Source organism: Sorex araneus, chromosome 5 (assembly GCF_027595985.1).
Source record: "Sorex araneus isolate mSorAra2 chromosome 5, mSorAra2.pri, whole genome shotgun sequence".
NCBI classification, from domain to species: Eukaryota; Metazoa; Chordata; class Mammalia; order Eulipotyphla; family Soricidae; genus Sorex; species Sorex araneus.
Window position 1 is genome coordinate 139,498,856 of NC_073306.1, and position 25,932 is coordinate 139,524,787.

Below are 25,932 nucleotides of genomic sequence, written 5' to 3' on the forward strand. Positions count from 1 at the left end.
CGCCCCACGCGGTGGGAGGGTCAGTTGAGCCCCCCAGGGCCGCCAGACTGGCTGCTGCGCCCTGAGGGTTCCCGCCCTGGAGCTGTGGGCGAGGCCTGAGCAGGGCCGGCCCCTGTGTGGCCCCCCAGGCCCCGCCCTCCTCCTGTGTCCCCACTGGCCCTCGGCCCGCGTCCCCCTCCGTGAGCTGCAGCGCCCGGGGGAGCCCGCCACCGGGCAGGGGCAGGGCCTGCAGGACACCAGGGCCAGCCTGGCACCCGTGGCCCGTCCTGGGTCACGCACCCGCGCGTGTTGGCCCCTCGGCAGCTCCGGCCTGAGGGCTGGGGTGGGGGCAGCTCGCAACCCCCAGGGCGGGTCCCGCAGCCGCTGGTCTCGGGCCACATCACCCCCAGCCTCAGTCCTCGGCCCTCGTCTGGTGTCCAGGGCGTCGGGATGGCGAGGAGGCACTTCCCTTCCAGACACTCTCGGCCCCCGCCCGCTGCCCGGGCCGCCCTCGCCCCCACCCGGCCCCAGCGTCACCCGCTCTGCGTTCGTCAGGACCCTCGGATCTGAGGCTCAGAATCTCCCACCTGGAGCTCAGACATCCTAAGGTGGAGGGGGATGGGCCAGCCCAGGCGGACACTCCCCAGGGACAGAACACGGAGGAAGGTTTGGCCTCTCCTGGCAGTGCTCACGACTTCCCCCCACTTCTGTGCTCGGGGCTCACACCCGGCTCTGTGCTCAGGGCTGACTCCCGACTCTGTGCTCAGGGCTGACTCCCAGCTCTGTGCTCAGAGCTCACTCCCGGCTCTGTGCTCAGTGCTCACTCCTGGCTCTGTGCTCGGGGTTCAGTCCAACTCTGTGCTCAGGGCTCACTCCTGGCTCTGTGCTCAGTGCTCACTCCCGGCTCTGTGCTCGGGGCTCACTCCTGGCTCTGTGCTCAGTGCTCACTCCCGGCTCTGTGCTCAGGGCTGACTCCCAGCTCTGTGCTCCGGGCTCACTCCTGGGGACCCTGTGGGTGTCGGGTGGCCCTGAGTCAGCTGCAGGCAAGCCTGCAGCACCTCTGTGCTCTCTCTGGCCCGAGTACTGGGACATTTTCCTGCCAGCCTCTCCCCTCGGGCTCTGCCCTGTTTTGCTCCCCTCTTGCACCCTGGCGGCCCTGTGCCCACCGCTCCGCCCAGGGGCCGCTGTGAGACCCCGTCACGCATCACCTCGGCCACACTCTGCTCCCACCTCCTCACTCACGCTTCTCCCCGCCCGGGTCCTTGCCAGGGTCACCCACCGCCCGCCCTCGGGTCCCGGCTGCACTTCCTTCCCTGGGCCCCCACGGGCACGCGAGGGCCCTCTCCCGACAGGCACAGCGGGCACCGGCCGGAGCGGAGCTGCCCCTTGGCACTCGGAGATGCTCTGGGCGGCCTGCCGTGGGGTGGCCTCCCGCCCAGCCTCAGCCCGGGCTCACCTGCTCCCCTCTCCGGCCCACGGCGGTGATCCATGGCAGTGGAGGCCGCTGCCCCCCGGTCTCAGCACCCACGGGAGGCTGGGTGACCCCAAGACAGGCTGCACCTCGGCCCCCGCCCCGCGCAGGGCCCCTGGGGCCCTCCCCACCAGCCTGGATGGCCGGCGCCGAGGAAGGCGGTGCCCCGGCTGCCCGCGGCCTCTCAGGCTTCTCCGGCCGTCCACTCCCGCCCTCACTGCCCTGCCGGCCCCTCTCGGGGCTGCTGTCGGTGCGGAGGGCCGGGGGTCCTGCCAGAGCGACACCCAGCCATGTAGGCCCCTCCCCCGACACCCAGAGGGGCAGCACGAGTGTGTGGCGCGTCTCCGAGGGTAGGACGGCGTGGAGAGGGACACGGAGGTGCCTGCTGCCCCGCCCCCCGCAGCCCCTGCACGGACTCGTCCCCAGTGCTCACAGTGGGAGACCCACGGCAGTGGGAGGGGGCAGAGGGCCGGGCCGTGGGGCGCCCCCGTGGGGGCCTCAGCACAACATGTGCTCTGGGCGGCGCCCCCCACCCCGCCAGCGCCCCAAGAAAGCGGGTCCTCGGAGCGGAGGGCTCAGGCAGACGCGGGTACCGGGCCCAAGGGGCGTCGGGCCGAGCCTCGGGGCCCTGTGAGCCTGGGCTGCCGGAAGGCTCAGGCGGGTCCCTCAGGCCCTGGTGCTGCTCCTGGCATGGCCCGGGCCCCTCCCACCCCCAGGCTTCGCCCAGACCCTCCGCTGCCCGCAGTGAGAGCCGCTGGGGACGGGCGCCGGGGGGACGGGATGCAGAGGCCGCGGCGTGGCTGCTCTGAGCACGTGCCTGCCAGGGGCTTCCTCTGACTCTCCCCCTGGGCCTGGGGGTCCGGGCGAGACCACGGGCTGCAGAGAGAGCAGGGGTCTGCCCCAGCCCTCCCCGCGGGAGGGGAATCATGACGCCACGGCCCACGCAGGAGCGCGTGACCATGGCATGTTAGCTTGTGTGCGGGCCCGTGGCAGGCGGCCCCTGAGTGACTCTCCCGCAGGCACCTACGTGATGACCGTCACGGCCAACGACGCGGACGACGACACCACGGCCAACGGGATGGTGCGGTACCGCATCATGGCGCAGAGCCCGCAGAGCCCCTCGCAGAACATGTTCACCATCAACAGCGAGACGGGCGACATCGTGACCGTGGCCGCAGGCCTGGACCGCGAGGTGAGCGGCGGGAGGGGCAGAGCCACTCCCGGCCTGGGGGCGAGGGGCCTGCAGTGCCGACCCCGCCCGGCCCCGATGCCACTCACTGCTGAGCCTGAGTGCTGGGGGCTGTGCACACGTGAGCACATGTGTGTCTGTGCATGTCCCCGACAAGAGCGGGGTGCTGTCTCAGGGCCGGTGGCTGCACCCAGACCCGGCCTGTGTCGCTGGCCCCTTGCAGCTGAGCTTGTTGGCCCAAGTCCCCTGACCTCAGGCCTTTCCTGTCTCCTGGCCCCGTGGGCATCAGTCCTGCTTGGGCCAGGGGTGTAGGGGCCCCGCCGACCCCTTGGGCATCCCTACTCAGCACGAGGCTTCCTCCAGACCTCCGCCTGGACAGCCTCACACACGCACACACACCTGAACAGCCTCACACACGCACACACACACCTGGACAGCCTCACAGACACACACACACACACACACACCTGGACAGCCTCACAGACACGCACACACACACCTGGACAGCCTCACAGACACGCGCACACACACCTGGACAGCCTCACAGACACGCGCACACACACCTGGACAGCCTCACAGACACGCACACACACACACACACACATCTGAACAGCCTCACAGACACGCACACACACCTGGACAGCCTCACAGACACGCGCGCACACACCTGGACAGCCTTACACATGCACACATACACACATACCTGGGCAGCTACACACACACACATAAGGCTGGGCAGCCTCACACACACACACACACCTTGACCCCCGTAAAGTCCGTGCCTGCTTCCTTCCTGCCCCCCGCCTTGGCATGCCCATTCTGTGCCTGGGTGGGCGACCTGACTCCCCGCCACTCGCTGGGCAGGTCCCCTCTCACCCCCACTCACCCGTCCGCACACTGTCCCCCGTTGTGAGTCGACATCGCCCGTCCATCACCACCACCCGTCACCCCCTGGCATTCCTTCACCATCCCTTTGTCCAGGCACCATTGTCCACACATCACCATCATGCATGGGTCATCGGTCATGCATGGTGACCCTCCTTTGGCCAAGGTCCCAGCCAGTGGGAGTCCGAGGCGTTCTTGTCCACTGGTGGCACAGGGCACCCCAGGGTGCAGGGATACCCAGGGAGTCACTGTTGCTCCTGAGAGCTCAGGCCACGGGGCAGGGCCCAGCCGCTGCACAGTGCTCTAGCCACCAGGCCCCCACTTGGGACAGCGGCAGAGCCAGGGGGCAGCTAGGAGGGGCCACAGGGATCTCCTGATTCCCCGAGCCCAGAGCCCAGCATGGCACTGCCCTGGGCCAGACACACGCCAGCTCCATCCCTTGCTGCCCTTTCCTCCCTGGGTGGGCGGGCGGGTGAGTGGGTGAGGGTATGGGTGGATATCACTGGGTGGATGGACGGATAGATGGATGGATGGATGGATAAAGTGTGGATAAGTGGATGGATGGGTGAATGGACCAATGGGTGGGTAGATGGATAGGTGAAATATGGATGGATGGGTGGATGGATGGATGGATGGGTGGGCGGGTGGATCGACGGATGGATGGATGGACGGACGGGTGGATGGACGGATGGATGGGTGGGTGGATGGACGGATGAATGGGTGGGCAGGGAGTGGATGGGTGGATGGGTGGGTGGGTGGATGGATGGATGGATGGATGGATGGACGGGTGGATGGACGGATGGATGGATGGACGGATGGATGGGTGGGTGGATGGACGGATGAATGGGTGGGCAGGGAGTGGATGGGTGGATGGGTGGGTGGGTGGATGGATGGATGGATGGATGGACGGGTGGATGGACGGATGGATGGGTGGGTGGATGGACGGATGAATGGGTGGGCAGGGAGTGGATGGGTGGGTGGGTGGATGGATGGATGGACGGATGGATGGACAGGTGGATGGACGGATGGATGGGTGGGTGGATGGACGGATGAATGGGTGGGCAGGGAGTGGATGGGTGGGTGGGTGGATGGATGGATGGACGGATGGATGGACAGGTGGATGGACGGATGGATGGGTGGGTGGATGGGCGGATGGATGGGTGGGCAGGGAGTGGATGGGTGGGTGGGTGGATGGATGGATGGATGGATGGACAGATGGATGGATTGATGGGTGGGTGGGTGGATGGATGGATGGATGGATGGATGGATGGGTGGGTGGAGGGGTGGGTGGGTGGATAGACAGTGAGTGGATAGGTGACTAGCTCTATGGTTGTGTGACTGGAGGGTTGAAAGTGGATGTGTGGAAGGAGGTGGGTGGACGGTGAGTGGGTGGGTGGGTGAGGGTGGACGGTGATAAAATGAGACCCAACGCAACTGCAGTTTCCAGTTCTGAGGAAACCTGTCCCTAGAGCTGGTCCCGTTCGCTGGGTTTGATCCGATTCTGAGCCCTCCCCCGGTGTCCCGAGTGATAGCTCAGTGCTGGGAAGGATTTTCCTGGGGTCCCTCCCCTGGGGTCCCCCAAGAGCTGCAGCAGCTTCCCCTGCGGCCAGGGCCCCGCAGGCAGGGTGTGGCAGGGCCCTGCTGCCCGCATGCTCGCCCGAGCCCAGAGGCCGAGCTGGCGAGGCTGTGCGGCCCCTCGGGGCTCTGTCCCTGGCGAGCCCGCGCAGACACGAGAGCGGCTGCACCGCGGCCTCTCGCCTTTGGAGTTGGCCCTCCGTCAGCGGGTCATTGAGAACCGTGAAGAAACAAGGTGGCCTCTCGCCTGAGACCTGCCTCTCGGCGTGGCCCTGGGTCCAGACCAGAGGGCGCCGGCCTCAGCAGGGCCCACAGCGCCCAGCTTTTCTGGCGCAGCAGCAAATGTACTCCAGGCCGTGGGCGCCAGTTGGCCCCTGGGCCACGCCTGCCCCGCCGGGAAAGGCTGCGGGCCTGGCCAGGGGAGCGGCTGCAGAGGGATGGGACGCAGCCCAGGCTGACATGCTGACCACCCCCTTCCAGAAAGTTCAGCAGTACACGGTCATCATCCAGGCCACGGACATGGAGGGCAACCTGAACTACGGCCTCTCCAACACTGCCACAGCCATCATTTCAGTGACCGACGTCAACGACAACCCGCCCGAGTTCACGACCAGCACGGTGAGGGCCTCACCAGGAGGGCTGGGGGCGGGTGGGCGTGGCCTGGTGGGCAGGGTTGGCTAGCTGGCTGGGGTCGGGTGGGCGGGGGAGTACTGGGGCGGGGCCTGGTGGGCGGGGCTGGCTGGGGCCAGGTGGGCGGGGTGGGCATGGCCTGGTAGGCGTGGCTGGCTGGGGCCTGGTGGGCGGGGCAGGGTGGGCGGGGCTGGCTGAGGCCAGGTGGGCTGGGGTGGGCGTGACCTGGTGGGCGGGGCTGGCTGGGGCTAGGTGGGCGGGGCCGGGTGTGTGGGCGGGGCCTGGTGGGCGGGGCTGGCTGACTGGGGCCAGGTGGGCGGGCCGTACTGCGGCGTGGTCTGGTGGGTGGGGCCAGGTGGGCGGGGCCTGGGGGATGGTCAGTGATCTTCGGGTGCCAACCTGGGATGAGCCTGCAGGGCTGGGTGGGGGAGCAGAGGGCAGGGCCACAGGGGCCTCTGCCACGTGGCAGTGGGGGTGTGGGGGGCAGGTGTTGGGGCGCGGGGTCTCAGGCCAGGCTGGGGTGGAAGCCACATGCTGGGAACAGCTGCCCTCATCCCTCCCAAAGGGCTGGACGGGTGGGAACGAGACCTTCGGGAACAGTGTCAGAACAGGGCGGGGGCAGCTGCTTGCTGTCCCCACCGGCTCATCCCCAGCCCCACAGAGGGCCCCCAAGCCCGCCAGGAGTGCCCCCTGCACCTGTGGGTGTGACCCCAGGGCCGCTCATCCGCCGAAGCTGCCTTTGTGGGCTCTGCCCAAGACGTGTCCCTTTCCCTGTCGAGATCCTGCTTCCGGGAGCCGCAGGGCTCAGAGGCTGCCGTGCACGTGGGGGGTGCGCATGTGTGTGCACGTGTGCAGAATGCATGTGTGCACATGCATGTGTGAGCTGTGTGTATGGCATTCCTGTGTGTGCACTGCTTGTGTGTGCATGTGTGCACATATGAGTGCACGCAAGTCCCATGCATGTGTGAGGTGTGTATCGTGTTATTGTGTGTGCACTGCTTATGTGCATGTGTGAGTGTGCATGTATGTGCACATATGTGTGCACATGAGTCCCATGCCTACTTGGGTCTGTGTGGCTCGAACCCTCTGCCAGCCCACCTGCCCTCTGCCCCAGGACAATGTGTGCATGGATTCTGGGTTGCCGTCTATGGGGTGATGGTGGGTTCTGGGCTGGTCTCAGCCCCCCGCCCCCCGTTCTGTGCAACTCGCTCCTTTCCCAGGTCACTGCACGGAGGCCCTGGGGCAGGGGCGACTCTCTGCGGGTCAGACACCCCGCTGGGGGGCTAGTGAGAATAACCCTCCCGCAGACTCTGTTCACCCCAGCAGCCAGGCTCTCGCCCCCCTCCCCAGGCTCAGCCCTGAGCGCCGGGTGCGGGTGCCCGCGCTGGCCTGGCCTCATGTGGGCAGGAGGATTGTTGCTTGGTGTGAGCCCCCACTTGTCGGGTGTCCCCAGAGCCCCGGACACCATGTGTGGGAGGCGGCACCCACAGTCCCGGCCCGGCCTGCCCCAAGCATGTCCCCTGTCCACCTGCACTGGCTGTGACGCACCCGGGGATGCCCTGAGAAACCTAGGGAAACCAGAGAGAGAGAGAGAGAGAGAGAGAGAGAGTGTGTGTGTGTGTGTGCACGTGCACGCCTGTGTGCATGCATATATGATGTGTGCATATGTGGACACTATTTAAATATGTGGATTTGTGTGTTCATAGTATATGTAACGGTGATATGTCTAACAGTGCCCATGTGTGTATTCTGTGTGTGGTGCATGCATATGCATGGTGTGTATGGTATATACTATGTGAGGTGTTGTGTGTAGTGCATATATATGTGTAGTATGTGTACATGTGTGTACATTATGCATGCATAGTGTGTATTGTGTGTGCATATGTTGTATGTGTGTATGCTATTTCTACACATGTGTGCAGGTGTGTGGTATTGTGTGCATGGTGGAAGTGGTATGTGTATGTGCAAATGAGTGTGTGGTGCTATGTGCACATGTATGTTCACGTTGCATACACATGTGTGTGGATTCTCTGCACATGGCTTATATGGTATGTGTATGTGTACCTGCATATATGTACATTATTCATGTGTGAACATTGTGTGAGGAATGCTCTGGCATGTGCATGTGAGCGTGAATGTGCATTGTGCGTTCGATGTGAGTGTGCCTGTAGATGCTGTGTGCACTGTGTACATGCATGTGTGTACATGAGTGCTATTGCCATGTATACTTGTTTATTGTGTGTGCACGTGTGTGTGCACGTCTGTTCATGCCTGTGTGTGGACAAGGCTTCCTTGGACAGTGGCCATATCGAGAAATTGGCTCATTGATGGGCCTGAGCTGGAGGAATGAGAGACCCCGGGGACACCCCCAGCTCCGCACACGGGGGTGAGGCCGAGGCACCGGGCAGCCCCCGGCTGTCACACCCTCCCTGCCTCCACAGTTCGCTGGGGAGGTCCCCGAGAACCGCATGGAGGCCGTGGTGGCGAACCTCACTGTGCTGGACCGGGACCAGCCGCACTCGCCCAACTGGAACGCCGTGTACCGCATCATCAGCGGAGACCCCGCAGGCCACTTCAGCGTGCGCACGGACCCCAGCACCAACGAGGGCCTGGTCACCGTGGTGAAGGTGGGCGCCGCCCGCCCATGGCACGTGGGGCAGAGATGGTGCTCGTGGCACACACACCCTGAGGGCCTCAGCAGGACCGCCTCATCCTCACACGCACACACGTACACACCCTCACAGGCACACGTGCTAGCATGGGCACACACCCTCACACGTGCACACATGCACAGGCACACACGCTAACACAGGTACATGCCCTCACACAGGCACATGCTAACACAGGCACACATGCTCACACAGCACACACTCACACAGGCACACGCCCTCACACCAGCACACACACTCACACAGGCACACACGCTCACACAGGCACACGCCCTCACACAAGCACATACACTCACACAGGCACACACACTCACACAGGCACATGCCCTCACACAAGCACACACCCTCAGGCACACATACTAACATAGGCACATGCCCTCACACAGGCACACACCCTCACACAAGCACACACGCTCACACAGGCACACACGCTCACACAGGCACACGCCCTCACACCGGCACACACGCTCACACAGGCACACACACTCACACAGGCACACACCCTCACACACAGGCACACGCCCTCACACCAGCACACACGCTCACACAGGCACACACGCTCACACAGGCACACATGCTCACACAGGCACACGCCCTCACACAAGCACATACACTCACACAGGCACACACGCTTACACAGGCACACGCCCTCACACAAGCACACACACTCATATAAGCACACATCCTCAGTCACATTCACATAGGCACATGCCCTCACATAGGCACACACGCTAGCACAGGCACACACCCTCACGCATGTGCACATATCCTCACATGTACACATACATATGCACATGCACCCTCACACACATGCAGATTGACATGCACATACACCCTCACATTGTGCACACACCCTCACATGTGCACCCTCACACATGCACATACATACACTTACCCTCACATACATGCATGCACACCCTCACACATGCGCCCTCACACATGTACACACCACACATGCACATATGCACACACACCTTCACATACATGTACCCTCACACGTGCATATTCACACATGCTGTGTACACTCACACACACATCAGCCTCACACATGTGCACACACCCTCAGCCGCATGCTCCCACACATTCACACCCTCACACACACGTGCAGACACACTCGCGCATGCACAGCATGTAAGGGTCCCCTTGCCTGGCCCTGTCCACCCCCACTTTCTGACGTGGGATTCTCCGAGTCCCAGAGGGGAACTGAGTCAGGTGTGACAGCACAAAGCTCCCCAGCCGTGTCGGGAGGTGCTTCCATCTCCACGTCCGGCGTCTCGGGGCCGTCGGGGAGCGGGGGGTCCGCACACTGTCTCTCGCTGGTGCTTTGGCTGGGGCTTGGGACAGAGGCGTGGCCCCGGGTCTGTCTCTCGGGCGGTTTCCTGATTTTCCTTCTCGGCCGAGGCGGGAGCTGCCCCCGGCCCGTCTGCCTCGGCGGCTCTCGCCCGGGAGCACTGGCGTCCGGAGCGAGGGAGGGGTGTGGGGTGAGGGAACGGCTGACTGGGTTGTCAGAAGCTGCGTTTCCCACACACCCGCCCCAGCTGCCGCCCCACAGTGTTCTCCCGGCTGAGAAGGCCCAGAAGCTGCCGTCCGAGGCGCCTAGGGCAGGCGCGGCCAGCAGCGCCTCCTCCTGCTCTGCCCCAAGGTGCTCTCTGGACTTCGTGTCCCACACGGCTGCAGGACGCCAGCCATTGTGAGTGCGTTCCAGGCAGGGCCGTGAAGGGGCGAAGAGGCACTGGCCCCGCCTTTGGGACGTGCCTTGGCTCAGCGGGCCGCCCCACCCCAGGCTCCCCAGAACCCTCTTCTGCTGCCCAGAGCTCCCGCGGTTTCGGCCGGCGCAGGACGCGGGCGTGCGGCCCTCAGCTGCCTGTCGCGGGCCCCAGCCCCCGGCCCCGCATTTGGGCTCAGGTTCCAGCGGGAGGGTTTGTCTGAGCAGCCGCCCACCGCCGCCGGGGCCCCAGCCTGCGCCTCCCCCGGCCCCAGGGCTCCGAGAACAGCGTGTGGGGCAGCTGCCAGACGCAGTGGGCGCCGCCTTCCTGACCCCAGCTGGGGGCCCAAAGAGGCTGAGACCTTCTGCCGGGTCCCCCGACAAGGTCCCCCGGCCCCGGCCACTGCACCTTGGCCAAACCCCGCAGGACACCAGAAGCCAGGAGAGGGGCCACAGGGGCTGGACTTGCTGGGGCTCATGCCCTGCCCTCTCCAATCTCTCTCTCCTTCCCCTCCCTCCCTCCCTCCCTCCTGCTCTCCTCCTCCCTCCCTCCCCTCCCGCTCCCTCCCTCTCCCCCTCCCTCTCCTCTTCCTCTCCCCCGCATCTCCCCTTCCTCCCTCCCTCCTGCCCTCTCCCTCCCTCCCTCTTGCCCTTACCCTCCCTCCCTCTCCCCTTCCTCCCTCCTGCCCTCCTGCTCCCTCCCTCTCCCCTTCCTCCCTCCCTCCTGCCCTCCCCCTCCCTCCCTCTTGCCCTCCCTCCCTCTCCCCCTCCTTTTCCCTCCCTCTCCCACTCCCTCCCTCTCCCCTTCCTCTCCCCCTTCCTCTCCCCCTCCCTCTCCCCTTCCTCCCTCCCTCCTGCCCTCCCCCTCCTTCCCTCTTGCCTCCCCCTCCCTCCCTCCTGCCCTCCCCCTCCCTCTCTCCCTCTCTCCCTCCCTCCCCCTCCCTCTCCCCCTTCCTCTCTCCCTCCCGCCCCAGGCCGTGGACTATGAGCTGAACCGTGCCTTCATGCTGACAGTGATGGTGTCCAACCAGGCGCCCTTGGCCAGCGGCATCCAGATGTCCTTCCAGTCCACGGCCGGGGTCACCATCACGGTGGTGGACGTCAACGAGGCCCCGTATTTCCCATCCAACCACAAGCTCGTCCGCCTGGAGGAGGGCGCGCGCCCGGGCACGCTGCTGACCACCTTCTCCGCGGCGGACCCTGACCGCTTCCTGCAGCAGGCCGTGAGGTGCGGGCCCCACACGCAGCCCACACACGGCCCCGGTCCCGCGTGGGTCAGGGCGGCGGCTCCCATCGGGGCCCACCCTGGGCTCAGCCCGCAGGTCCCCCTCCCGCCCCAGGTACTCGAAGCTGTCGGACCCCGCGGGCTGGCTGCTCATCAACGCCACCAACGGGCAGGTCACCACGGCGGCCGTGCTGGACCGCGAGTCCCTCTACGTCAGGAACAACGTCTATGAGGCCACCTTCCTCGCGGCCGACAACGGTGCGCCCGGCATGGCCGTCCCAGGCCCCTGTCCCCGCTCTGAGCGCCCGGACGAGGGGACGCACGTGCTGTGTCAGGAGAGTGCGTGTGTCATGTGTGGGTGGGTGTATGCGTGACAAGCGTGGGGTGGGGTGTGCGTGTGCGTGCAGGGCTGTGTGGCATGTATGGGACAGGCATGTGGCTGAGGCAAGGTCAGGTGCACCGGGCTTGGTACTGGGATGTTGGGCTGGCGACGGCCATGGGTGTGGGTGGGCCCGGGAGCGTCTCCTGGCCTGTCCATGGTCTGTCCTGTGCCGTGTCCTGCAAGCTGTGGTCTGCCCCGTGCTCTGTGGTCTGCCCCGTGGTCTGTGGTCTGCCCCATGGTCTGTGGTCTGTCCCGTGGTCTGTGTTCTGTCCTATGGTCTCTGGTCTGCCCCGTGGTCTGTGTTCTGTCCTGTGGTCTGTGGTTTGTGGTCTGTCCTGTGAGCTGTCCTGTGGTCTGTGGTCTGCCCCGTGGTCTGTGGTCTCTCCTGTGCTCTGTGGTCTGCCCCGTGGTCTGTAGTCTTCCACGTGGTCTGTGTTCTGTCCTGTGGTCTGTGGTTTGTGGTCTGTCCTGTGAGCTGTCCTGTGGTCTGTGGTCTGCCCCGTGGTCTGTGGTCTCTCCTCTGCTCTGTGGTCTGCTTCGTGGTCTGTGGTCTGCCCCGTGGTCTGTGGTCTGCCCCATGGTCTGCGTTCTGTCCTGTGGTCTGTGGTCTGCCCCGTGGTCTGTGGTCTGTGGTCTGCCCTGTGGTCTCTCCTGTGGTCTGTGGTTTGCCCCGTGGTCTGTGGTCTGTCCTGTGCTCTGTGGTCTGCCCCGTGGTCTGTAGTCTTCCACGTGGTCTGTGGTCTGTCCTGTGGTCTGCCCCGTGGTCTGTGGTCTTCCACGTGGTCTGTGGTCTGCCCCGTGGTCTGTGGTCTGTCCTGTGGTCTGTGGTCTTCCACGTGGTCTGTGGTCTGCCCCGTGGTCTGTGGTCTGTCCTGTGGTCTGTGGTCTGCCCCGTGATCTGTGGTCTGCCCCGTGGTCTGTGGTCTGCCCCGTGGTCTGTGGTCTGTCCTGTGGTCTGTGGTCTGCCCCGTGATCTGTGGTCTGCCCCGTGGTCTGTGGTCTGTCCTGTGGGCTGTGGTCTGTCCTGCGAGCTGGGGGCTGGTCTGGTGCCCAGTGGTGCCCGTGAGCATGGCCTGCCCCGTGTCCTGCAGGAGTCCCCCCGGCCAGTGGCACGGGGACCCTCCAGATCTATCTCATCGACATCAACGACAACGCGCCCGAGCTGCTGCCCCGGGAGGCGCAGGTGTGCGAGAGGCCGGGCCTGAGCGCCATCAACATCACCGCCGCTGACGCCGACATGGACCCCAACGTGGGGCCCTACGTGTTCGAGCTGCCCTTCGTCCCCGCCGCCGTGCGCAGGAACTGGACCATCGCCCGCCTGAGCGGTGAGCCCGGGGACACGCCTCGGGTCCCCGGCCCCTCCCTGCTGGCACCGCGGGGCTGGCCGCGGAGGTGGTCGTGAGCAAGTGAGGCCGGGTCACAGCGGCACCTTGCGAGGGGCCCGTCCTGGGCGCTGGCGGTCAGCTCTCCTGGCCTCCAGAGGAGGAGACGTCTCGGCCAACGGCTCCGTCTCGCTCCTGGAAGCGCTGCTGTGTCAGCCCTGGGGCAGTGTCGGTGCACACGTGTGCCCATGTGAGCCTGGGGGTGCGTGTGCGCAGTGCTGGGCACGAGTGCTCTGAGTCTGCGTGCGTGTATTGTGTGACGTGTTTAGGGGTGTGTGCTGTGTGCCCGGGGTGTGTGCTGTGTGCCCGGGGTGCGTGTGCATTGTGTTGTGTCCTTTGGAGGAACAGTGTGCTGTGTTCTGAGCACACATGTGCCTTTCTCGTGTCTGTGGTGTGTACATACATGTGCCCCTACACATTCTGTCTGCTGTGTGCCTGTGTATGTTGTGTGCATACATGTGCACATGTGCGTGTTGCGCAGTGTGAACTTGCCTGTGCACCTACAGCCTGTTCTGTTCCCATCATGTATGTCGTGTACGCGTATGTGAGCACTGTGTTCATGTGTGTGTGTGTGTGCATGTCACAGCAGGCATGGCTGTGTGCCCACAGGGAGCGCGTATGTGTGGGGAGTGGGTGGTCCCATCCCCGTGCTCCCGGGTGGCCCCCGACAGCCGTGTCCCCGCCAGGCGACTATGCGCAGCTCCGCCTGCGGGTCTTCTTCCTGGAGGCCGGCGTGTACGAGGTGCCGGTCACGGTCACCGACTCCGGGAACCCGCCGCTGTCCAACACGTCGGTCATCAAGGTCAAGGTGTGCCCCTGCGACGACCACGGGGACTGTACCACCGCGGGCGCTGTGGCGGCGGCCGGGCTGGGCACCGGGGCCATCGTGGCCATCCTCCTGTGCATCGTCCTCCTGCTGGGTGAGTGCGGCCGCGGGCACCGGGCCCTCCCCCACCAGGAAACTTCTGGAAACCCCACGAGGCAAGGAAACTGACCGCGCCCACCCCGCGGCCTCCCAGGAGCTTCCCAGCCCCCTGGCCTTGGCACGGCTGGGCCGGGGCCCCCTTCCGGCCCGCTCGAACTTCAGAGCCACCATGCCGGCAGGAGACGGCCACTGCCTCCTGCCAGTCACAGCAGCCCCGGAAGGGGAGGGGGGGACCCCAGAACCTCTTCCAGGCCAGAGCCCACAGCTCCAACACATGCACATCGGGCACACACATGAAAAGCAGCACATGGGAACATACATGACATGGGCACACATACATGGACACATGGGACACTCATGGACACATGGGCAATGCATGATACATGACACAATGCAGACGCATGCATGGTCATGCATCTGCACTGGGCACATACACATGGACACAGATACATGCACTTGCACATGCTCAGTCACACATGCACACATGGACACGTGCATGCACACATATAAGCATACGGAGCCATGATGCACACATGCTCTCACAGATACACGCATGAACACAGGCCCGCACACACGCACGTGGACACTCACACCCGTGGCCTGGGTCTCGTGGCTCCCGCAGTGCTGGTGCTGCTGTTTGTGGCCTGGATGAGGCGGCGCGAGCGAGAGCGTCACACCAAGCAGCTGCTCATCGACCCCGAGGACGACGTGAGGGACAACATCCTCAAGTACGACGAGGAGGGGGGCGGCGAGGAGGACCAGGTGAGCCTCGGTGAGGGCTGGGGCGGGGCGAGGGCAGGCGGGACCCCATGTCCACCGCCTGGTGCTGGACAGCTAAGGGCAAGACAACCCCCAGGAGAGCACAGGGACCCCCGCTCCAGGTCACTTTGAGGAATGAGGAAAAGTATGATGCACCCTGAGTGCTGAGTCCTGAGTGCTGAGTGCCGAGTCCTGGGTCCTGAGTCCTGGGTGCTGAGTCCTGTTGTGCTGATTCCCGAGTGCTAAGTCTTGAGTGCTGAGTCCTGAGTGCTGAGTCCTGATGTGCTGAGTCCTGAGTGCTGAGTCCTGAGTCCTGACGGCTGTCTGCTGGATGCTGGGTCCTGTGTGCTGGGTTCTGAGTGCTGAGTCCTGAGTGCTGAGTCCTGATGTGCTAAGACCTGAGTGCTGAGTGCTGGATGCTGGGTCCTGTGTGCTGGGTTCTGAGTGCTGAGTCCTGAGTGCTGAGTCCCAAGTGCTGAATCCTGAGTGCAGAGTCTTGAGTGCTGTGTGCTGAGTTCCAGGCTTGCATGAGCATGTGAGGGGCTCCGTGAACACGGGATGAAGCCTGTGGGGCCGAGGCGGGGCTGAGGCGGGGCCAAGGCGGGCCATCTGCTGAGCAGGAGCCACTCTGGGCCTCACCAGCCGCGTGCTTCAGTGGTGCCCCTGCCCGTCCGCCACCCGCCCCTCCTGCCCCTCCCAGGACTACGACCTCAGCCAGCTGCAGCAGCCGGAGGCCATGGAGCATGTGCTGAGCAAGGGGCCTGGGGTCCGGCGTGTGGATGAGCGGCCGGTGGGTGCTGAGCCCCAGTACCCCTCCCGGCCAGTGGTGCCCCGCCCAGGGGACATAGGCGAGTTCATCAGCGAGGTGGGTCCCAGGCTGCCCCGACCCCCAGGGCTGCCCCCGGCCCCCAGGGCTGCTCCCGGCCCCCAGGGCTGCCCCAACCCCCAGGGCTGCCCCGACCCCCAGGGCTGCCCCCCGCCCCCGGGGCTGCCCCCGACCCCGCTCCTGACCCCCAGGGCTGCCCCAACCCCCAGGGCTGCCCCGACCCCCAGGGTTGCCCCGACCCCCAGGGCTGCCCGCATCCCCCCTCCCCGCGGCAGCCCCAGGGAGCAGTGGGCACTGTGGGAGCCGCTGCCCGTCTGCCCTGACGCACTTCTGCTGACCAGGGGCTGCGGGCAGCCGACAACGACCCCACGGCGCCCCCGTACGACTCGCTGCTGGTCTTCGACTACGAGGGCAGCGGCTCCACGGCCGGCTCCGTCAGCTCCCTGGACTCGTCCAGCTCGGGGGACCAGGACTACGAGTACCTGAGCGAGTGGGGGCCGCACTTCCGGAAGCTGGCGGCCATGTACGGCGGCGGCGAGGACTAGGCACGCGGACGGACGGACGGACGGACGGACACGGTGCTGGCCAGACCTGGGCCCGGAGCCGAGCGCCGACTCCGAGAAACGAAAGTGCCTTTTGGCGCACGTGTCCGACCTCATTCAGGACTGGCTGGTGACGCCCGCAGGCCAGCGCTGGCCACAGGGAGGACGGGCACCGGGCGTCAGTCTGAGGAGAAGGGGCGGCTGCCCCCCGCGGTCACGTCCAGCCAGGCTCTCGGGTGCGCGGCTGCCGCGGACATGGGCTGACCCTGGTGCTGCCCACCTGTGCTGGGGCCACCCCGGCCCCAGTCCACCCCCCCGCAGGCCGGCGCTGGACCTGCCTTCGCCTGCCCACCCTGAGGGGCCAGACCCCTGACCGGCCGGGAGCTGACCTGGGGCCCACGGCCTCTGTCCTGAGCCCGCCCCTCCCCAGCCCCCAGGAGGGCGAAGGTGCCGTGACCATGACCAGTCCAGCCCCCAGCACTGCTTCAGGGAAGGGGGAGGGGACAGGCCCCGGGGGTCTGCCCTGAGCCCCTGTACGCCCCGAGCTCATCTGCGAGTTGGGCCGGGCAGGACCTGCGCAGCTGCGTATCTGGGTGGCTGGTGACCCAGGGTCCTCCCCCCGACCCCCATTTCCAGCTCTGGGCAGGGGCCGGCCTGGCTGCCCCCCCCCAAGGCCCCGGGGCGGGAGGGGCAGCCTTGACCTGTGTCTCGCCTGGGGCCCCGCCCGAGCCCGGGGGCCTCCACCCGCATGTCCCGGCAGGGGTCAGGCAGCTGGGAGGGCCGCAGAGTCCAGCCTCGCGGGCCACGCCTCCCGCTGAAGCCTGAGCCCGACGCCCCCGCTGGGTCCGGGGGTCTCTGCCCGACCCAGCAGCCCAGGCGCCACGGGCAGTGGGGCCGCAGGAGGCCTCCGCAGCAGCTCGTCCACGCGGGCCGGGGGCGCCTCGGTGTGTGTCCACTCCAGGCTGCCTCCGCAGACCCCCGTGCTGGCGGCGCCTGCCCCTCCCCCTCCCGCTCGCCGAGCCCCGCCCTGCATGTTTGTTCGGAAACGGACGTAGCAGCTCGCATGCCCGTGGTCGTCCTGGGAAGGTTCTGGAGTCTGATGCATTCGCGCTGCGCCCGGAGGGCGCCGACACACGTTCCACATCTTTTGTAACCGTCAACAGCACAACTATTTTGTATCGTTGTTTGTATCATTTTGTATCAAAAAAAAAAAGGCAAAAAAAAAGGCCAAGCGGTGATGTTCCCGTCCGGGCGCCCAAATAAACCCCCTTAATAAACCCGTTAATAAGCCCGTTAATAAGCCCCGTTCCCACAGTGGCCGCACCGCCTCCTCTCTCGGGGCCCCATGCCCTCGGCTGCTTCCGCGGGCCCGACCCCCCAAGTTGCCCCCGCCTTCATCACACCCAACAGCCCTCTGGCGTCCTCCGGGCTCTGCCCAGGGTCACTCCAGGTGGCATCTAGGGGACCATCCCGCCACCGTCCCCATGACCTTTCCTCAGTGTCCCCGTCTTCCGGCCAGGCTCCCGACGCCACAGTGGCCCCCCGAGGGGCAGAGGAGGGGGCATGGAGGCAGGGACAAGGTGGGTGGGGGGCGGGCGAGGAAGAGGGGGCCGACACCGTGTAACCTAGAGAAGCCGGCGCCAGCCTGCTGCCCCGCAGCCTCAGCGCCCCCCACAGCCCCCTAAGGGGCAGCCGGGGACAGTCGAGACGGGGGCGGCCGGAGGCCAGGCACGACCAGGCACCTGCAGGCTGGCGCTGAGCCGAGCTCTCTTGTGCCCGCTGTGCCAGGAGGGGCCCGGCTGGGGCCCCCCACACCTGAACCCAAGATGGGAGACAAGGGATCACACGATAGTGCTCCCTGTGGAGGGCCCGGGCCCCCAGTCAGGGCTCAGCGGCCCCCAGGAGTCAGCATCTGCCCCAGGCCCGGCCCAGGCTCCCCTCTGCCCCAGGGCGAACACCTGGGCCCCACAGGGACCCCACGTCCACACAGCAACGTGACAAGCTTGCGATGCCCCCCCTCCCAGCCTCTCCCCACCAGCCCTAGCGTGTGCTGGCATGAGCAGGGTGCGTGTGGGACGGAGCTGGCCCAGGGCCCAAGGGGGCAGCTGCCACCCCCCACCCCGTGTGACCTGCCTGCACCCTGCCAGGTGAGACCCCGGAGCGATCCCAGCCCCCAAGAACACCCACCTTGCAGACGCCCTGCCGGAGGCTGCACCCCTGCGGGGCCACACTGCCACCCAGTGCCAGCAGCGGGCACGGCAGGGCCCCGACTGGGACGTGAAAGGGTCTGACACGTCAGCTGGGCAGGCCTGTCCAGGGGAAGAGGCTGAGGGAGCAGAGGAAGGGGGAAGGAAAGGGGTGCAGGGAAGTAGGGGTGCGGGGAGGAAGAATGTAGGAAGGAAGGACCAAGAGGAGGAGGGCGTGAGGAGGTCGCAGGGAGGGGTGAGGAAGGAGAGTGCGGGGAGGGCGCGGGGCAGCCTAGAGGGGTGCAGGCAGGAGGAGTGGCCCACAGTGGGCCAAGTCAGGGGGCTCAGGCACGGCTGGCATGAGGCGCCCGTGTGCCTCGCGGTCACGGGGGTCAGCGGCCGCACCGTGAGTTCCTGGGTGAGCCCACAGGCCTGTTCCCGCCCACACCCTGCCTGAGCCTCCTCTCCCACAGTGAGCCGCAGGGACACCCAGCACCCCCACGCACCCATGTGCACAGCTGTGACCCCCGGCAGAGCCTGGGCTGCCAGGGGGACAGTGCTCGGTCCTAAGAGGAGCCTGGAGAGGCCAGACAGCTGAGGGAGCACTCACTGCTGAGCACTAGTCTGAGGATCACTCCATGATGAGCACTAGCGTGAGAGCACCCACTGCACGCATGGGCGTGTGGCACCCGGGGGCTGCAGACAGGGCGCACGGCCCCCTTTTGTCTCGCACTTGCATTGCTGCCACCAGCACGAGGACAGTGAGCAGGCGACACTGGGCCCCAGACAGCCCGAGGCAGGAGCAACAACAGCTCAGAACCACCCCCCAACTGAGCATGGTGCTCCGCATGGTGCTCCCAGCGAGCTTGGCATCCGGCCTGCCCATCCCGGGGACCCTGAGGGCTCCTACCCTCAGCCCTCCAGCAGGGGGCAGTGCTGTGCCAGAGCTGAGCGTGTCTCCCAGCCCTTGAGGGGCTTGTGACACGGGCCGCTCGCCACACACCTCACGCCCCTGCAAACACGGGGGCGAGACTTCTCTGAGCTGGAGGAGAGGGTCCGGCAGGCCACCAGAGGGGCTCCGTGAGCGGTGCAGTTCGCCCCTCACTCCTGGGGGTCCAGGACAGGCCCCCCCGTCCTCCTCCTCCCAAACCTGCTTCTTCCTGCTGGGCTCGCAGGGCAGCGGGCACCAGGGCGGGGGCACACGGGGACACCCGGGCGGACAGCGGCCCACGAACAAGCCCGCACCGGCCCTTCCCCACTGCAAGGGGCCAGACAGGGACAGGCGGCCCCCTCACCTGCCCACGCCTGGTGCCCAGGAGCAGCCGACAGGGCGGCTGAGGTCGCTCCGTGCAGCAGGGCCTACCCAGGCCCGGAGGCGGGATCTGGGCGCGGGACCAGCACATCACAGGGACCCCCGAGGCAGCGCCCCACACACTCGAGACCAGACGGGGGACGGCGAGTCCTGGCAGCAGCCCTGTCCCCCCACGTGCCCCCATGTCCAGGCTCGAGAATGCCCAGGGGGGGCCGGGCGAGGGGCACCAGCCACACAGGGCCGCGCCCCAATCCCCACCAGGAGCGGGGGCAAGATTCGAGACTCAGAAAAGTGGAAAAAATAGGCAAAACAGATACAGATAAATTTGTTTTTAATAAAGGAGTTAATTTTCTTTCAATCCTATATAAAACAATAGCAATTAAAAACTTCATTTTTGAAAGTAAAATATTTACATATGAACAAGTAACTGTGCAAAATTTACATGAAAAAATGGAAAGACGGGGATTTCCTAAAAGACAAAATAAAGGGGTAACAGCTTTCAGGCGTCGATAAAAAATACTGATCAGCATTCAGCTCACGGGAGGGCGAGAGCCCATGAGCACCCACGGAGAAAGCCGGGTATTTACAGTCATAAAAGTACTATCAATAGACAATTTCATACAATAACCTCTGAAAATATAAAGAACCAATTAGTATATTTGTAATAAAAAAATAGGTACAAAGAAGGGACCCTGCAGCGGCCCTGCGGCCCCAGCTCGCAGTCTCTTAGTAAAATAATTCCAGCTCCACAGCCATTGCATGTGCCGAGAATTATGTACAGTCACCGACAAGATACACGACCATTGTCCAACACTTGATTCACACTGAGAAACAGTCTTTTGATGATTCTTCTCAACTTTGATTTTATTTCATCTAAGTTTTCACTTTTAGCTAAAAAACACAGTGCAAGTAAAATATATTTATGCTGAAAAGGTTTTCATTTCTTTTAACTTTACAGCTTTACAAACGATAGCAAATAAACTGCATTTGTACAAGGGCCACATTCAGAAGGCGCCCAGGCCCGCCCCCGGGCTCAGCCCCCAGGGGAGGCGCGACATGGGGACCCTCAAGAATTCGAACAAAGGGGGAGATAAATACTCTAAAAATCAGTTTGCTTTGCCAACTGACTGGTACAAAAATAAAATAAATGAAATGAGGTCATTGGCTGTAGACACACCCTACGCGGGAAGTCAGGTTGAACTAAACCAGACGCGGAAATCATTGGGACTGCTACGAGGTGACAGAGGAGAGCGGGTTATTTGCTAGACGATTCCATCAGTTTTATATGGCTTGTTTGGCAAGAAGGCCACTCAATCGAAGATGAGTCAGGATTCGCTGTCCTTTGCCAGGACCCACGGGCCTCTGTCTTGTCACAGAAGTGCGTGTCCGTCTGTACTGAAGAGCTGACTTAGAAACAGGAATATAAAACGGTTCCGTTGCAAAGAGGCGGCGGTTTAAAGAAGATCCCGTTTGCTCGTTACAAAAAGGCGTGATCTGCAAATATAGAAAAGCGTCCCCAGCCGTGCCGTCTGGGCCACTGTGCTACTTGAGGAATGCTTTGTAGAGCAGCAGCGAATGGCTTGTCTCACGCTCGTTTTCTAAACAGAATATGAGGTCCCTGAGGTTGACCCGCGTGATCCTTTGTCGCGTGAACTGCCTGGGGGTTCCAACACCGGAGCTGCCTGGGATGGCGGAGCCGGGGCCCGAGCCCTGGAAGCAAGAGGAAGAAAGAGCCGGGTCAGAGGCACAGGGAGGAGGGAAGAGCTGGCAGAGCTGCTCCAGGGACGACAGACAGGGGATGCAGATATCTGCAATCCCAGGGTGTGACCACAACCCCTGCAAGTCCCCACTGAGACCTGGGAACAGGAGAGAGGGACGGGCACTGCAGCAGCACTGTGCCAGGGCCGGCCCGCACAGAACCAGGGCCCCACACACCCGCTCAGACCCATCTCCACGGGCCTCCCTGGCCACACCTCACCCCCACCCCTGTTCCACCAGGTGAAAAGCTGTTCGTGTAGCATTTGAAATCAAAAAGAAAGTAATTTAGCTATTGATGTTGGCAAAGCCACACTCATTGGTGGGTGCTACGGACCCAGCACACTCCTGACAGTGCTGGGGGCTGCCCAGTGCTGGGTGGAACCGGATGGAACACAGGCAACGCACGACTCGACCACCCTAGACACCTCAGGCCCGCGTGGCTGTATTAGAGCTCAGCCAGGCTGCAGTGTGGCGAAGGGCCAGCAGGTGGCAGACAAGAGTCTCATTCATGCACCTACTCAGCCAGGTTGCAGTGCAGCCAGCAGCCAGCAGGTGGCAGACAAGGCACATCATTCACACACCTACTCGACCAGGCTGTAGTGTGACGAGTGGCCAGCAGGTGGCAGACAAGGCACATCATTCACACACCTACTCAGCCAGGCTGCAGTATGGCAAAGGGCCAGCAGGTGGCAGACAAGGCACATCACTCACACACCTGCTCAGCCAGGCTGCAGTGTGGCGAGCGGCCAGCAGGTGGCGGACAAGGCACATCACTCACACACCTGCTCAGCCAGGCTGCAGTGTGGCGAGCGGCCAGCAGGTGGCGGACAAGGCACATCACTCACACACCTGCTCAGCCAGGCTGCAGTGTGGCAAGCGGCCAGCTGCCACAAAGGTGGCAGAGGAACATCACTCCCATATAGGGGGTCTCCCTGAAGCTTCTTCACGCCCAGACACTGGGGGTGCTGAGTCGCTGGGAGATGTCTCCAGTTTGAAAAACAAATCAGGCTTTCCAGGCAGCTGCCCCAGGCCATTAGGTTGGGGCCCAGGAGCCCTGGGAAGGGCAGTAAGAGAACCACAGGGTGGGGGTCAGGGCCAGCACGTCTGCGGGGATGGGGCCTGGCCGCCGGCCCCCGGGCCCACCCATCACAGAAGGGTCACATGGTAGGCACTTCTGCTAGAAACCAGGAGGAGGCAGGCACGTGGGGCAACAGTCCACACTGCTCACAGCCCGATCTCTGCCCAGGAGCTCCCGAGCACACAGCTGTGCCACTTGGCGCTGCACTGCCCGGGCTACGGGAGCAGGAGCCCACGGCCACATACGGCACGCTCTCGAAGGCTGCTCTCCAGGGGGGCGGCCCAGTGGAGGGAGGGCTGGGCTGAGCAGCCACGTGCTCCGGACGGGGGGGCGGGGGGCAGGCACTGCCGTCTGCACCAGGCGAGGTGACCCTCAGGGAATTCACAGGGTCCATGCAGCTGGCCTGGACACGTGAGACAAAGACTCCGTAGCAGGCGCAGGCGTGTGGCCCCACATAAAGCAACCAAGAAAGAACCTGGCCCCGATCCCAAGGCCAGCAGCACATGCAGCGAGCAGCCAGTCCCCACCCGCTGCCCTGTCCTGGGGCTCAATGGCCACACACACACACACACACACACACACACACACACACACACTGGCAGGCCCAGCTGAGTCAGCCTCTTCCACCTGAGTACAGGACACGTGAGTCCAGCTGCACACAGACCAGGCAGTGGGGATAGTCGTGAGCCATTTACAGGAGATCCAGTCTGCACGACCCAAACCTTGAGGGGAGATGAAGGCGCAGGCACACGGCACACACGCACACACACAGGCACGGGATACATGCACGTGCAAGAATTAACCACAGGAATGCAAACATGCAGAGATACCTGCACACACGCAGGGACACACAGGAATACATACACTTGCAGAAACACATGCACGTACAGGAATACACACAGATATATGCACATGTACAGGGGCCCATGCACACACAAGGCACAAATAGGGACACACATGCAAGGACATGCACACATGCAACATACGAACATGCACATGTGTGCACACCAGCACATACACATGCAAATGGATATGTGCACACATAAACATGCATATGAAGGCACGTGACACACAAGCACAAGCACACATACACAGCACCTGAGCATACACAGGCACGTGCACATACTTCCTAGGGACATGCGCACATGCAGACTACAGGACAACCCACAGCAGCTCTCGTGCACCTGCCCCTCGGCCAGAGCACTAGGAAATGGCCCAGAGCACAGAGCTGGTCAGGGAGGGGCAGCCAGAAAGTTTCTAAGGAAGAGACAGGGACAGGCGACCTTCCACAAAGGCCTAGGAAATGGGGGGAGCAGGAAGGCAGCCGGAGGGCAGGATATGCTCCCTCACACCCCTGCACACACCACAGTCGCACACACTCCGGAGACACACCCACACCCACACAGGAGATTGCTGCGGCAGGGGGCGCCACCCGCGGCAGAGCCTTCCCTCACGGGCCTTGACTCAACTCCACCATGAGGAACATCTACTGAGCTCAAGAGGAAACGGGGGGATGACAAGTCAACTCCGGGACAATGACTGGCCAGGCCTGGGAGGACAGTAGCAAAGGCAGGGACGCAGGGACACTCAGGTGGTCAGCGAGGCGGTGGCTCAGGGAAATGGGGAAATGGACAAGGAGCCAGGCGGCCATCCCAGGACGCAGACAGCCTGAAGCCAGGAAACCTGAGCGCGGCTGCTCAGAGCGAGGAACAGGACTGCGGGCAGGGCGCGTGGCACACACACCCGCAGCCACACCCCAGCTCCCAGGCTCTGCACACCGGCCCAGCAAAGGTGATGGATCCAGGTTCTTTGTGTGCACATCACTCTGACAAGGCTGGCGCAGTCCCCGGAGCCACAGCACACGGCAGCGAGTCCCGTGGCCCGAGCCCCGCCAGAGGTCATTCCTGAGTGCAGAGCCAGGACAACCCCTGAGCACCGCCAGGTATGACCCAAAAGCTGCAAAAAGCGTCAGAGGGACAGACTGGGGTGAGCCCACCCAGGCAGGGCACAACTAGCAGCGTCCTGGTGAGGCAGCAAAGCGCCCGCACAGGGCGTACACACGTAAGAAGGGCGCTGAGGACGCTGTGAAAGGGTCACCCAGTCCAGGGAGCATGCGCAACAGACTCAGCCAGCCAGAGCCGGGCCAAGGGGGCGCGGGGCAGAAGGCACCCAGCACTGAGTCCAGGGAAGAGGCTGCAGCGGCGCAAAGGGCTTGTCCAGGGCCCTGGCCGGTGTCCACCCTGGGACACAGCCCCAAGGCCAGGGAGGCAGCCGAGGGGGCCGGGGAGCACCTGGGCCCTGCACAACGCAGAAGGCACACCACGAGCCACACCGACCACGGGAGACGAGCGCACAGGCCAGGCGGGGCTGGCACCACCCCCAACGGTAGGAGCCGTGTCCCCCGGCATCTCCTGCTGCGGCCAAAATCCCACAGGGCATGAACAGAGCCCGTCACGCCAGGCATGATGCTGGCCCAGGAGCCGGCCCCAGACCACAAGGCTGAGGGTCGCAAGGAGGCAGCCTCGGAGGCGGGGTTCAGACGGGAGGCAGTCAGTGGGCATGTGATGGACCCGACTCTGGCCCTGCATGACCCAAGCACCACTGAGCAAACCCTGGGTACCTCGGGCACGGCCAGGTGCCAGGCCGCAGGCCCAGGCAGGCTGGGATGGGGGCCGCTGGGTCCAGTGTTGTCTCAGCCAAGGCGCCAACACTCCCCAGCAGGCTGGGCAAGGCAGGTGGGCCTACACCTGAGAAGGGCTGGGAGGCCCCCAGGATGGGGCAGGGACTGAGGTATGGGGAGGAGCGGCCCGCGTGAGGGGCGGGCCCCATGCTGAGTGGGCGTGCAGGTGGCAAAGGTACCGGCTGACTCTGACCGCCCCGGGGGGAGTGGAAGGGACAGAGTTGTCGTGGCGGCCCGCTCTCCCCGCGTTTCCCGACACCGGGGTAAACTAACAAGACTATCTGTTAATGCCACGAGCAGGCAGGCGGGACTGCCGGCTCTGGGGCGGCAGGGGCGTCGGGGGCCCCGGGCTAGGCGGGGAGGCGGAGGCACGGCCGGGCCAGGCGCACAGCCCGGAACTGAGGGCACCCGCGTCACGAGCTGGGCTGCAGCACACCGGGGCACGAGAACCCGCCGGGCAGACACTCCCCGGAGGGAGCTGAGGGCAGCAGGCGCAGGCGTGGGCACACCCTGACACCGCCCTCGTCCTCAAGGAAGAGCGCCAGAGTGGCCTGACCGAGACATGGCAAAGCACAGCACGGAGCAGACGGGTGGCTGGAAACCGCCCTGGTAGAAAACAGTATCGCTGTCATCCTGTTGCTCATCAGTTTGCTCGAGCGGGCACCAGTAACATCTCCATTGTGAGACTTGTTACTGTTGTTGGCATATCGAATACGCCCTGGGGAGCTTGCCAGGCTCTGCCGTGCAGGCGGGAAACTCTCGGTAGCTTGCCGG

The 25,932-nt window shown here is 64.3% G+C and overlaps 2 protein-coding genes across 2 annotated transcripts in view; one reads left to right on the plus strand and one right to left on the minus strand.

The window, feature by feature from the left end:
- CDH4 (cadherin 4) overlaps positions 1-17,315 on the plus strand; it is a 69,845-nt gene extending 52,530 nt beyond the window's left edge. Inside the window, exons 7-16 of the mRNA XM_055137383.1 lie at positions 2,470-2,642; positions 5,580-5,717; positions 8,171-8,356; positions 11,078-11,331; positions 11,444-11,586; positions 12,802-13,035; positions 13,779-14,012; positions 14,640-14,779; positions 15,477-15,641; positions 15,944-17,315. Coding sequence (XP_054993358.1) covers positions 2,470-2,642; positions 5,580-5,717; positions 8,171-8,356; positions 11,078-11,331; positions 11,444-11,586; positions 12,802-13,035; positions 13,779-14,012; positions 14,640-14,779; positions 15,477-15,641; positions 15,944-16,147 — 1,871 coding nt within the window. The 3' untranslated portion in view covers positions 16,148-17,315. The remainder of the gene's footprint in view (positions 1-2,469; positions 2,643-5,579; positions 5,718-8,170; positions 8,357-11,077; positions 11,332-11,443; positions 11,587-12,801; positions 13,036-13,778; positions 14,013-14,639; positions 14,780-15,476; positions 15,642-15,943) is intronic.
- A 2,641-nt stretch (positions 17,316-19,956) lies between these two features.
- The window catches only part of TAF4 (TATA-box binding protein associated factor 4), a 32,760-nt gene continuing 26,784 nt past the window's right edge, over positions 19,957-25,932 (minus strand). Inside the window, exon 15 of the mRNA XM_055137382.1 lies at positions 19,957-21,352. Coding sequence (XP_054993357.1) covers positions 21,185-21,352 — 168 coding nt within the window. The 3' untranslated portion in view covers positions 19,957-21,184. The remainder of the gene's footprint in view (positions 21,353-25,932) is intronic.